Source organism: Rhinatrema bivittatum, chromosome 1, assembly GCF_901001135.1.
Source record: "Rhinatrema bivittatum chromosome 1, aRhiBiv1.1, whole genome shotgun sequence".
Lineage (NCBI taxonomy): Eukaryota > Metazoa > Chordata > Amphibia > Gymnophiona > Rhinatrematidae > Rhinatrema > Rhinatrema bivittatum.
The window spans coordinates 85,585,569-85,600,007 of NC_042615.1; the positions used below are offsets into that span (position 1 = coordinate 85,585,569).

Here is a 14,439-nt window from a genome sequence, read left to right on the forward strand (position 1 = left end):
TGAAGGTTTCCCTAGAGTGCCTAATAACTAGAGATGTACATTCATTTTAAATGAAATAGATAATGGCAATGAAATTGTCTATTTCATCTCTTTTCTGAAGTGCCACGAAACAAAAAAAAAATGACGAAATTTCATAAAAATTAGTATTTCATGTTAGTGTGCACTAACAGGACTTAGTGCGCAATAACTGGATGTTTGCACTAACTGAAAATGTTAGCACTTAGTTAAAAAGTGCTAATTGGGGGAGCAGTTTGTTAGCTAGAGATATAGTCATGCATTCCCATGTTACTTGTTGTGTAAGGTTGCAAGGTGGTATATTTGGGGGGATGGCCAGTGCCTGGTAACAAACATAAGCAAACAATTGATATAATAAATATTTAATACCATTAAGTTTCTAGTCAGGAAATACAAAAGCATGTATTGCAAATGATTACTTTGAATTTGCCAATTCCTTTTTATTTTAGAAAAGGGGCTCTGGCATTTTGGTACATGCATACTTTTAATTCCCCTGGTGTCTGTCTGTCTGTGTGTTTGGGTGGGGGGTGGTAACTGGTGAGAGGGGTAGTGACTGGAGTGAATGTATGGGGTGGTAGGTGGGAGAGAGTCTGGTTGAGGTAGTGACTGGTGAGAAGGGGAGTGACTGGGGTGACTTTTGAGAGGGGGAGTGACTGGAGTGAATGTATGGGGTGGTAGGTGGGAGAGAATCTGGTTGAGGGAGTGACTGGTGAGAGAGAGTCAGCCTGGTATGTGAAGGGTGACTAGCAAGAAAGTGAGTAACTGTGGTGACTGTACGGGGGTGACAAGTGAGAGAGAGAGACTTCTTGGGGTAGTGACTGATGAGAGAAAGATAGCCTGTTGTGTATGGAGTGAGACTAGTGAGAGAAGAAGTAAATGGGGTGAATGTATAAGGTGACGTGGGAAAGAGAGGCAGCCTGGTGTGTGTGTGTGTGTGTGTATGGGGGGGTGTGACGGGGGTGTGACGGGGATAACTGTATGGGGTAACAGGCTACTCCCTACACACACCAGGCTGCTTCTCTCTCTCCATTCGCCACAGCAATCAGATTCTCTTCTACCTGTAACCCCATACATCCACCCAAGTCACTTCCCCTCTCACCAGTCACCCCTCCCCCCATCCAAACACACAGACTCACACCAGGGAATACAAAGTATGCATATCCCAAAATTCCAGGGCCCCTTTTCCTAAAATACAAAAGGATTGGTGAATTCTAAATAAGCATTTGCATTACGTGCTTTTGCTGACTAGAACTTGATGCTATAAAATGACATCACTTGTTTGTTTACACTTGTTACCCCTACAAATACCTCCTTGCAATCATAACAACACAAACAAGTACCAGTAACTAAGGAGGAAGCCAATGGCGTGCAGAACCATACCTCTAGCTAAAGAATTCCTCCAAAATTGACACTTTTTAACTGATTGGTAACATTTTCAGTTATTTTATGAAAAACCAAGGCCAAGTTTACTGGCGTCGGTCTTCATAACTCGGCAGTATGCTGAGTTATTTTATTTTTTTTTTACTTTAAAAAAGTACAGAAAAGCTGTTTTTTCTACTTTTCTGTACTTCTTTTCAATGCGCTCAGCTATTAACGCTTACTCCAGGCAGGCGTTAATATCTGAGCGATAAATGTGCGTCTGAGATGCACATTTTTCTTTTTGCATTCGGAGTGAATGAGTAATGGGTTCATTCACATGCATTTGCATTGATTGACGGCTATCTCATTCACTCCGCATGAGATGACCGTTAAATAGGCACTAATCCCCCTATTGCATTAGGGGGTGGATTAGTGCCTATTTAACCCGCTTCCGACAGCGGGTTAAACAGTGCGCTCAGCTGAGCGCACTGCATTGCATCGGCCCCTATGTTTCTCTCTAAACTTCCCTGCCTGTAACCGGAAGTGAGGGTGCACTACTCCATCCTCCTGACCAGCTCCAAGATGTTGATGTATTCTGGTTCAGTCTGAAAAATACCATTTTGCTCGTGGCTTAAACAAAGCCATAGTAAACCTCAAAGACACTATTATTTCTTACTTTCCCTCTTGCAGCGCCCTCTAGAAAAAGGGCATAAAACGCAAGGAAAAACTGTCTACACAATCATTTGCTGAGAAGCTGTAGGTTTCCATTGTTAGGTAGCATAGGGATAGCAGGTAGCTGCCTGTGGAACAGAGTGTGGACTATTGCATTGTAAAGAACATGAAGGTGACACAAAGTCTTTGCAAGGGACGACTGCATACATCGGTCATGCAGCCACCTGTATCAATGTAGGGTAGCCTCTCACAAACAGAGTGGGAATAAAAGCTAGGTATGACTTGATTTCATTTTTATTTTGGTTCTTTTTTCAACCCCCTTTACATTTTACATTAAATTTGTCAATATATTTTGGGTGTGTCATAAATTTGCTATCAACTGTATTATACTGGAGATGTGCTTTCATTGAAATGAAACGGGAAATTTAACATAAAATTTCCCATTCCGATATCAAAATGAAATGAAAGAAAAGTGCTTATTTTCTTTCCTTCCATTTTTTAAAAAGTTGTCGGGACCCTACCCTGTCAAAATAAAAACCACCTCCCATATCCTTCTCTGATGTTTCCAGCTTTCCTTGGACCCTGTTGCCATGTGAAGTCTTTAGAAACCATTAAAACATATGCAAATTTATCTCATGCATATTCATTTTGGATATCCTGAAAAAATGACTGGCTGTGGAGTCCCCAGGGCAGGTTTGGGAAGCCCTGTTTTAAAGTCTTCACAGAGCAGGAACAATCCCTGGTTGCTTCTGCCTCGACACTGCTGCCACTTCAAATGGCATTGGCAGTGCTATTATTACTTTTTTCCCATGCAAAATGGTACTGGCCAGATTAGGCTGGCGCCATGTTGTAAGGAAGGTAGGAATACTGGTGCCAGCCTTGATCTGCCTGCCCCTTCTGAAACAGTGGTAGTAACAAGGATTGCTCATTCCCCATGAAGAGGGGCTGGGAGAGGTTGGGGGAGTATCGGGGAGGTGCTGGGAAGAGTTTGGGTTATGGTTTGCGTTTTTTGAGGTAGGGCAGGGAATGGACAAATTTGTTATTTGTATTATTATTATTATTATTTAATTTCTTATTTTTTTTCATTTAAAATGAAACAAAATGCACCAAACAAAATTAATAAAACAAAAAAAAACCAAAATGACACAAAGGATGTAATGAATGAGTTACACCTTCCTGCAGATAACATTATTTGTTTTTTGTATTTGCAGGGAGCAGGAACAGAAGAAAACTGTTTGATTGATATTTTAGCTTCAAGAACAAATGGCGAGATTTTTCAAATGAAAGAAGTCTACTTAATGCGTAATTTTTCATTTTTTTTTTTTTTATACATCATGCAGCAGTAGTAAGAAAATGTGTTACTGCTCTCAGGAACTATAGTAGCAGCATGAACACCAAATTCTAAAAGAGTGTTTCACCTCATAAAAGTGTTTCTGAGAAAGAAGGAGGAGGAATCACCATAGAGGATGGATCTGTCTATGAATTTATGCCTTCCCTTCTGTTCACAGACAGACCCATAAAATCTTTGCCACCAGATACTTGTACACCTCTTATTCACCTCTGGCAGCCTTCAGACCCATATTTTATTTCTCCTGTTGCACATATAGTAGGTGATAAAAGTGGTTCAGAGCATATTTAAATTAAACAGAATGTAACTGAAGGGTGGCAAACATTTTTTGTTTTTTCAATGTACTCTGACTTAAAATCACAGCAAGAAGATGCTCATTGTGCTTCCTCCACCCAGCACCAGATGCGATCATGTGAGTGAGTTACTGTATATTGGGAAAGGCATACAGAGGGTTAAGCATATTGTGATGAAGTTGATAATCTATTATGCAAATAAGAGGAAACACCAGCTCTGTAAAGGATGTTTATCTAATTTATTAAAGATACACGAAGTTTCGAAAATCCTACTCGCCTAAGGAGATTGGATTTTGATGGCTGCAGAGAACAAAGAAAAGGGCCCGAGAAAAGGAGACAGTGCAATTGGCTAGATTGGGTTCAGGAGGAGGTGGCAGACTCTTCAGTTTGATCAGGGCTGGAGAAGAAGTGCCACAATAGGGAATAAAAAAGGGCAAGAGGTCTGCATAGCGTGAAGGGTAGAGGATGATGGTGTGTGGACTGTATGGTTTGGGGTGGGGATGGGGAAGATAGTGAAAGGGCTCAGGGAGTGTGGGAGAAAGTACACAGGGATGAGAAGAAGTGAGTGATCATGTAGGGGTGGCAAAGTGAATTTCCCAATAATTAAATCTTGGGAGGAACTTTTGAATCCTTGTTTAATTCAATTGGCCAAACTGAGTAAATATTTACCTGTAACACCCCCTTGACCGCTTACCTCGTGGGGCTTTCCTGGGTCTGGGACTGACCTGGCAGGAGCTCCATAGGGCAGACTCTGTTGGTCCTCACGATCTTGGCACCTGGTGCCTCCACCTGGGGAAGAAGGTGTTAGTGGGTGGGATTTCCCTCCCTTCACCCCAGGAAAACAAATGGGACTGTGAACAAGGCTGGCAGTATGTACAAATATATACAAGTTTATTAAATTATATAAGTATAAACATGTTTACATGACTGTGTACATTGCTAATAGGAGTCAAACAGCACACTTGTCTACTCATGATTAATAGTATCGGGCCTCTCAACTGTATACATATCTACAAAGTAGCAGAACATTTAATATTTGGCAATTTGGGGAAGGGAAGTCTTGTGTTTCCGCTTAATCAAGTATTATTATTATCCTCACCCTTTTTTTTCCCCAAGTATCACCCATGTGAAAAGATGCAACTAGGCTGGTGGACAGTGTTGGCCTAGGGGGTCTTTTGTATCTAAACTGCTGCCATCTCCTCGGTGCCACTTCCACTCAGCTGAAAGGTCTGTGGAAATGTTGGGGTGCACACCCTCCTGGGAACCTGACTCCACCTCCTGGTCTGTGTATGGGTCCACACTTTCCTGGGAAATCTGACTCCACCTCCTGGAATGCTACTGGGGTCCATGCTGCCCTGGAGACCCAACTGCACCTCTGGACCTGCTGCTGGGGTCCCCTTCTTCCTGGGTGACTGCTCAATCTGCTGCTGGGGTCCACTTGTGATCTGTTGCTGAGGTACATGCCCTTCTGGGGGACCACTCAACCTGCCACTTTGGTCCATGCCCTCCTGGGAACTGCTCAATCTGCCTCTGGGGTCCCCTTGTTCAAGGAGGACCACTCCACCTCCCCTTGGTAGGAAAGCTTTTACTGGCTTGGTTTATAGATCTACGAGGCACATGTTTATTTAGCATTCAGTGACTCAGGTCCACCACAGTCTCAGCTTTCAGTGATTTTAGCTCCACTAAGCTCACAACCAGTTATTCACTTTTACCCAACAACCAAGACACAAGCAGGACCATGAGAAGGAATTATATGCACACCTTTCCATCCTGTCTGGCTATTTTTCTGTTGTCTGAGAACTGGATACCCAAGGGTCTTACTCCCCTTGTTAGTCAGGGTGTTTGCTTCCTAGGACAGTTTTTAGTATATTTTTTTCATAAATCCCTCTCTCATTCAGAATTTTACAATGTAGGACTTTTTCAGTCATAGTTCTGTATGATTTAAAGTGATATTTCACTGCAAAGTACCAACAGTAGTCCAGGGGGCTGTAACATGCAAATTCCCTACCTGAGTCTCTGACTCATCTATTCAATGGTCATTTAAGCACCTTCACAGTAAGAAGTCTGGCAACCTTTTCAATCTCATTCTGTGTTTCCTGGGCGGGCAGCCCATGTTACATAGCTGCATTGTCCTCTTTTATTTCTCAGCTGCAGTTCACTTAAATGGTAGCATGCTCTTTATCCCTTTCTCCCTTGGGAAGGAGGGGGGGGTTCATATCTAACTAGAAATTTTCTAAAAGTCTTGAATTTTAGTGAGTGCAGCTGTAATGGATACCTCTCTATGGTCTTTTCAAGTGTCTGTAGGCTACAAAACAAAAGCGGATGATTCACTCTGCATGGTATATTATTCAATAAATATTATTAACAAAAATACTATCTGCTTCTTCTTAACTTTATTTCATGAGTTAAATATATGGTCAATATTCAAAAGGGTTTGTCCAACTAACTTCAGGATTTAACCAGACAAAATTCAAGTTTGAAATGCAGTGAAAAAACTTTTGTTTTGTTTTCCTTTTTAGATTAGTTTCCTCCATGGTATCAGTATATTTATTATTTATTTTGTTTCTGTAAGGGTATGCAGGGAAAACATTTTGCTTCAGGGTATTTAGTTTCATTTTTGCAATTGTTTTCTCCAAGGGTATCATTTTGTTTAATATTAATTTTGTTTCTGTAGTTTATAAAACAAAACACACATTAAAGAAAAAATTAAACAGGGCCTCTACAGGCTCCATCTATCCTATCTTTCATAAACTAGCCTTGGCGCCAGGGCTGGGTCCCAATGCTAGAGGCTCAGGCCAGGGCCAAGGCCCTCAAGAATGGGATCAAGCCTCTAGATGTCCTCTTGAAATGACACTCTTTGTCTGGAGGACACACCCGAGTGACCATCACTCCAGCACCTTCCTCCTGAGTGGAGGGCACCATTTTGATGTACAGCCATTAATTGTACACCATACATCCAAAGGGAGCCTTCCACTCAGGTGCTTTCTCCAAGTGGAAGGAATCATTTCAAGAGGACATTGGATGGAAGAGGATGTCTGGAGACCTGCTCTCCAGTCTCAGGGCCTGGACATTAGCCAAGGCCAAGGCCCCAGTGACAGGACATGGCTTCTAGGCTGGGCCCCAACATCGGGCCTGGGCCTAGACTGAGGCCAAAGCAATGGAACCTGACTTCCGAGTCAGGCCGCAATATCAGGCCTGGATCTGGGCCAGCTTCAGCACCTGGGTATGGCTTCTAGTCTTGTAGCAACAGGACCCCCCCCCCCCCCCCCCCCCACACACACACACACACACAGACACAAACAGGATAGGTGAGGGCTGGAGAGGTTCCCATCCCTAGCAATTTTTGGGGAATGGCCAAAGTTTTTTTTTTCCATTTCTTCAAAACAAAACAAAAGAAAAACCAATGAAATCTCATTGTTTTTTTTCTTCAATTTTCAAAATGTTATAAAACAAAATAGGAAATGAAATGGCATTTCTATTTCATTTCAAACAAATGCACATCTCTAGGGCAAGGGATGATATGGGGACATGGCAAAAACATATCTAGCTAACACTTATATTCAGCGCTGAATAGATACATTTACCAGATTAACTAGTCGGAAATACTGCTGTCCTAAAGTTAAAAAACCAACAAAAAATTGCAGGTGAGAAGCAGTCTAAACCCCACCCCCACCCACCCATCATGTGAAATTAAAAATGGTACAACAGGCCAAGCAGTCTACCAGCTTCCTCCTCCCAGGAGAACTTAAAAATAGCACAGCCAAACTGGCCTCCCATCCCTTTCTTTAAAACAAATTAAGCTACAAATGCCCATCACTGGACTTTACCACCAAGAGCCCCAGACATGCCCTCTGCCACTGTTTGTGACCTTAGGCAAGTCACGTCACTCTCTATTGCCTCAGGAGACAGTGCCCTTTTCAGACAGAGAAATACTCACAGTACCTGAATGTAATTCGCTTTGAAGTGTCTGAAAAACGGAAAATAAAATAAAATAAATCAGTGAACACAGCAGAAGGAGGAGAGGCTCATACCTCCTCCCACTGGGCTGAATATTTAATGCCAGTAGTACTGACGGCTACCAACAATTCATATATTAATTTATTTTCTGCACTCCAGTTGATATGACCTATGATTGGTCAATTCACTGACTGCTGCTAGCATTTCTCTGAAGCCAGAAGGAAATTACTGTAAACTAAACATCGGTTGCGAAGAGAGGCACCCCATTGAGAATCTAATTTGAAACATGGATATTTGGTGATAAGTATCTTCCTCAATTTTGCTGACAGTTTTTACTAAGGTGGTTCATTTTCAAGTAGACCATTTTGAGTGGTTATTTTACATGCAGAAAGGAAAAATACAAAAGAGAGACTTAGAGGTCAATATTCAAAGCAGTTTGTATAGATAACTTTCAATTTTCCAGGACAAACTGAGATTTTAAAATTCTTGCCCCCTAATCTGATAACTATTACCTGGGTGAGTTCAAATAAAGGGGGAGGGGTTCCAGGGCCATTTCTGGGCAGGCCAAAGTTATCCAACTAATTTAGCCAGATAACATACATGGATAACTTTGAATATCTGAGCTATCTGGTCTTGCCAAGATGCCAAGATAAACTTACCTGGTGCAGCAGTGTGGCAGTACTACTGAATAGACTGTATATGCTACCTGGGTAGGTTTATCCGGTCCGTTTACCCAGACAGTCCATGACTGAATATCAACCTCATAACAGTGGGGTCCAATGATGACAAATGTAAGAAACGCCATGGAAACAAAATTGGTCGAACACCCTAAAACATATTGCAGTGAATCTTAAAAGAGAGGTGCACGCCAAAATCAGACGATAGGCGTGCATCTAGCACAGGTGTATGTCCACGAATTTTATAAAGTAGGAGATGCGCGTGCATGTGTCAATGCGTGCACATGTCACATTGGAGAAAAATGGGGTGTGGTGTACACATGGTGTGGGTGGGGCTTGGCTGTTCCAGGACCTGGCAAAGAGATATGCTTGCAAGTAACTACGTGCATGGGCGCACGCTCAGGTTCACTGCCGTGTGATTTTACTTCTGCTATGGAGGATACATAAGTTAAGTTAAAAAAAAAGGCATCCCTGAGTGGTTTAAGGATCTGGGGTAACTGGTGGAGGGGGGAGTGTATGCTATCAAATCAGGGGAGGGGTTGGAGGACCCGGTTGTTAACTGGATGAACTGGTGGATGAACTTGAAAACTGGGAATGGTGTGAGCATGAGCCCCTTTTAAAATCCCTCGACTTACGCGGTAGAAGCGGGATTTTTTTGCCCGCTTAAAATTTGCGGCTAGGCTACTTTATAATATAGGTGCTCAAGTTATAAAATAGCTGTGTCTCTGGGCGCGGGCCAGTGCAAATGTGCCCACTCACGCCGGTTTGAAAGTTGCCTTATATTTAACAGTTCACTGTTTGATAAATGTAACGATAGAAAGAAGCACATGGTATTCTAACAGTACTTTTAAAAATGCCTCTTGCTGAATTCAGAGTAAGTTAGTTATTGGAAATGGTTTTGCCTTTTTTTAAAATAAAAGCAAACTAATTCTTGACTGGCAAAACTTCTGGCTGGGGTTATTGTATAGTAGATAACATATGTTAGAAACATCATGGTGGATCATAAGAAAAGTTAAAATAAACAAGACACGATGAATTATTATAAATTGATGGCATTTTGTAATCTTATTTTCAGTTGATGCTAAGCCTTTAGTAAACCATTAAAATAAAGTATGTGCACATACAAACATACCTTTTTTCATTCTGCAGAATACAATAGTGATCTTCAACAAGACATATATGCTGAGACCTCTGGTCACTTCAGAGATACACTAATGAACCTGACCCAGGTACTATGCTTTCTGACCTTATATGCCCTTTCATAAGTTTAGAGATGTCCAGTAATTTTTATGTACGAACCAAGAAATGAATTTGTAGCCCTTGACTGTGAACAGCAGCAGTACTTATTTTGGAGATCTTTGTTTGGAAGTGATCAGCAAAACACAGTTTTCCTGCCCTATAACAATTTCACTTTGAAATATAATCTTAAAGCATTTGACTATACTTTGTGAAACTTAAAAAAAAAAGGATTATTTACTGCATTTATGTGCATTCCAATTAACACACACCTCACAAAGGTTTCAGCACAAGTGAAAATCCATGCCCTTCACAGCTACAACATAAAGATTACTGCATGTTTAAATTAAGCAGTTAGGGAGATAATAAGCTAATTAGTTTGTTTCCCTTCATTCACTCAAGTTAGCATGCCTAAGCAGAACCGTGGCTGGCTCCTAAGGTAGAGCCAAGGCCTGGCACTCATTTGGAACTTATCACCAGAGCAGGGAGGGGATAAACATAACTTCCCCTGCTGGCTAGGCTGCAAAGGATGATGGTCAGAGTTTGGAGGGGTACAACAGTTTTATGTCCCAAGCTAGGTAGACCAGTAACACTGGGCTGGTTAACACGGAGAATCAGATTTCTATGTGCCAGGTTCTCTAGCCCTGCTGGTGGTACTCAGAGGTGGGAGCTGGGTTTTCACAGGAAGAAGAGGCCTAGCATGCCGCAGCAGGAGTGGGGACTGATGAAGGAACTTGAAATGGAGCTAGAGCTGATGCCGGAACTTGAAACTGAAGCTAGAGCTGGAATCTAATGCTGGAGCTGGAGCTGGAGCAGAAGAGGAAGCTGTAAGCTGGAGCTGGAGCTACAACCAGGAGCAGAGCTTCACCCACTCTAGGAGAGAGTTTGACTCACTAGAGAGCTTGGGTAGCATTCTGATTACTGTGAACAACTTCCAAGATCCCAGCAGCTACTTTTAACCTAGCTTTGGCCAATCCAGTTAATTGAGAGGAGTGACCACCAGCAACCTTTTTGGTCTTTAATGAACCTCTGGCCCTGCTTGCCTCTAGCTTGCCAGTTAACTATTATTAAAGCTCCCACCTGTTATCTTCTGACTGTTGCTGGTTTGAACTCTGCCAGTGACGTCCCCTGAAACCATGCAAACAGGGACCCAACCATTCTTATTGCAGAAATCTTTACTAGGTGTAGATTTGCAAACCATGGCTCAGAAGATGTTGCAATATGCTAATGTTTACCATGTGTATTGGGTTTGAAAAGTTAGAGTAAATTTTAACCTAATGTGGCTTCACTAAATATTATATTTTGAAAAGTAGGAATTTCCTGCTATTTATCAACATTGCTCTAATTTTATGAGAAACCAACAATCATTTTTAAATTCTGCTGAAGTTAACAAATATACCTGCTGGTGAGGAAAAAAAAATATAGTTGTGAGAAAAAATTCTTAGGGACCTATTTAATAGAGATGTACTTTGGGTTAGAATTTCATGTCGGGCTTCGTTTCGCCCCCCCCGTGGGAATTTCGTTTTTCCAGCGGTTCGGGTTTTTTTAGGGGGCCCTGATTTTCGGGTTAGTGCGTGATAGGGGCAAGACAGGCTGGCAGAACTGAGGTTGTCAGGTCCCTGTGGTTTTGATAGGGGCAAGACAGGCTAGCCCCAGAGAGAGTTCCCTTTCCTTTGTGCAGAAAAGGGCTCCCTAGAATGGGTTCACCCCTAGAGTGGGGTGTTTTCGTTGGCATCTAATGAGCTCTTGCTGGTCTTTTAAAATCTGGTGGATGTAGCAAATATACAAATGAGAATTTTAAAGGCCGAGGCAGAGGAGGTTTCCATGTGAACAGCAGTTCAACATGGGTCAGCAGGTGTTAAGAGATAGGCTAGCTACACCCGGGGAGAGTTCCCTTTCTTTTGCGTAGGAAAGGGCTCCCTAGAATGGGTTGTTGGCCCCTAGAGTGGAGCATGAGCCTTCAAAGCATGGCGAGTCGACATGGAGGAGGTTTCCATGTGAACAGCGATTCAACATGGGTCGGCGGGCATTAAGAGATAAGCTGGCTATACCCGGGGAGAGTTCCCTTTCCTTTGTGCAGGAAAGGGCTCCCTAGAATGGGTTATTGGCTCCTAGAGTGGAGTGTTTCCGTTGGCATCTAGTGAATACCCAGAAGCTATTAACTGCTTATGCGCTTCAGCTGATGACAAAGGAACGTGAAGAGCTCTCAGAAATAAGAAAACTGCTTCTCAAGTCCAAATCTACAATATCAACCTATGTTGACTTTGTACCCTACACAGTGCCTCTGTAAACTATGGGAACACAGAGGATGAACTAGAGTGCAACTGCCATCAGTTTTCTATAGTACTAGAAACATTAATGTTGGCAACAAAGATTTAGGGACAATGGCCCATATTATAAAGGTCATGAAAACTATTGAGCAAATGAAATATGCAAGCTCCAAACATCTTGTCAGCTTTTATGTCCTTACATTCCAAATGTTGCAAAACAGGAAAAAGAATATTCTGTAAGGAAGTGATGCACAAATACATGAAACTGAAATTAGAAATACTAGAACTAAACTCAGACAGGGACAGCATTTGAGGTCAGGCCTTTGTAGTGTTGTAAGGGCTGGACAGTGGACAGACAGGCACAGCGTTTGAGGTCAGGCACTTATAGTGACGTAAGGGCTGGACAGTGGACAGACAGGCACAGCGTTTAAGGTCAGGCCCTTGTAGTGACGTAAGGGCTAGACAGTGGACAGACAGGCACAGAGGTTGAGGGTAAGCCCTTGTAGTATCATAAGGGCTGGACAGTGGACAGACAGGCACAGCATTTGAGGTCAGGCCCTTTAGTGATGTAAGGGCTGGACAGTGGACATACAAGCACAGAGGTTGAGGTCAGGTACATGTGCTGATATTATCTGGAGCATAGGAGGCAGTTGGAGCTGCTGCAAGGCTTTAAATTGCTTTTATTCATCTTGCCATTCACAGGGAACATTTGGAAACCCAAGAAAAAGCAATGTTTATTTTCAAAAACACTAACATTTCCATCAATTCTGGTGCTAGCCTTGAATGGTGAGGGCCCATGATATCCCCTGTCATTGAAAATACACATTCACTGGGCACACTGGTTGGTGGACATGACAGATATCGCTAAGCCACTTTGGCTAGGTGTGGCCAGACACTGGACTTGTGTGCCCAATATGCCAGCGGATCTCTCTGCATGTCCTGCATTTGTGCTAGTGTCTCCTTTGCTTGGGTGGGCTGAGAGTCCTTCTTGCCAGCTGATTTCGCTCTAGCCCATTCTAGAACAGATGCTTGTTTATGGGCAAAATGGCTTTGGCGTAATGAAGTGAAGCTGGAAGTACTAGCTGTCACTGACAGAGTGCTGCTCCTGTTTGGGCTAGCACTATTCTCCGAAGTGACCGCTGTTTCTTCCTCTCCTTTATGCCTAATCTGCCTCTGCCTATGGTGCTCCTGTTTACAGACTTTTACTAACAGCAAGTCATTCACAAATGTGAGACAATCGGACTGTAGGGTGAATTTCCAGGGATAACAGAATGTGATGAGCATGTATGTGTGGTCTTTTGTTAAAGGTCTTAATCTCTCTTGCACCTGCTTCTGCAAAAGGTCCAGATCACATATTTCTTTCGTGATCCCTTCTCTATAGTCTTTGGGGTGGATGCTGGCACTGGAATTGAAGTAGTGGGTGCACCCTGAGAAGCAATGCCAGGGGCACCAGTCACACTCTGTGCCTGTGCTGACTGCTCTTCCTCCTCATCATCATCATCAGTTTCATCTCTCCCCTGCAGCACTGAAGTGGAGGCTAAGTCAGAACTAACTAATCCTCCAAAACCTTCTCCAGCTATTACTTCTTCCATTTCTGATGATGAGAAACCCACACAAGATGATTCTTCTTCGGAATCAGAAGCAAACAGTGCCTGCACTATATTTACACTAAGTCAAGTCTGCTGTTGCACTGCTGCTTTTGGGTCTCGCCGTTTTGTCTTGCATGGCTCAGCCTCCCCTTCCCTCACCTCCAAAACTACAGGGTCAGAAACAGGTGGTGGCAGTGCATATTCTTTAAATTTTGGTTTTTCCAGATGGAACTGCCTGCCCCTCCAGAGATTTTAGATTGGAACAGCTCCCTTTTTAACTTTAATGGGGGACTGGCAATACCTTTTGAAGTGCCTCCTCTGCCAATCCCAATCACTCGACCACGTCTGCCTTTCCCTGATATCATGGATTTAATGTTACTGCCTACTAGGGATTTCAATTAAAAGAATTATTTCTTTATTGGTGAATGAACACCTCTGTCCCAATATATGTGAGTCTGGAAATCTGCCCACAGATGCACGATGCAGTGCCTTGATGTACTCTACAAATGAGACTGCTGTATGTGCACGCACCAAACTTGTAACTACAAAAGAGGCCTACTGGGGATTTGGCTTAAAAGAGCACTGCTGTCCCAATATATGTGAGTCTGCAAAACTGCCCACAGATGCACAATGCAGTGCCTTGATGTACACTACAACTGAGACTGCTCTATGTGCACAAAAAAATGAAACAGCAGAGAAAAGACTTGACTGGAAGCCTGAGCAAGCACCATTCCTAATGATGCTGCTTCTTGTTTGAAAATACCAACTCACACTTTCTCCCACCCACACCACCCAAACCTTGCCTGTGCCTGCACCAACCTACCCATTGCTGGCAGCTTTTCTCAGCGGGAGAGACAGAGAGACTGTCTGAGTTCAATAAAAAAAAAAGTGTGATCAAAAAAATCCTGGCTGGCTGGCATTGCAGCAAAAATGAACAAATATCTTTTTAAATGGAAAATTCTATCAAAGTAGCTACAGATTTGAGACACTCAGACTAGCTCTGAGTAAAGCCACCTCCCCGGG

General features: G+C 42.8%; 1 protein-coding gene across 3 annotated transcripts in view; it reads left to right on the plus strand.

The window, feature by feature from the left end:
• ANXA10 (annexin A10) overlaps positions 1 to 14,439 on the plus strand; it is a 244,440-nt gene that overhangs the window by 175,552 nt on the left and 54,449 nt on the right. For all 3 annotated transcript variants that reach the window (XM_029572067.1, XM_029572125.1, XM_029572221.1), the window contains 2 exons: positions 3,258 to 3,348; positions 9,471 to 9,550. In XM_029572067.1, the coding sequence (XP_029427927.1) occupies positions 3,258 to 3,348; positions 9,471 to 9,550 (171 nt within the window). The remainder of the gene's footprint in view (positions 1 to 3,257; positions 3,349 to 9,470; positions 9,551 to 14,439) is intronic.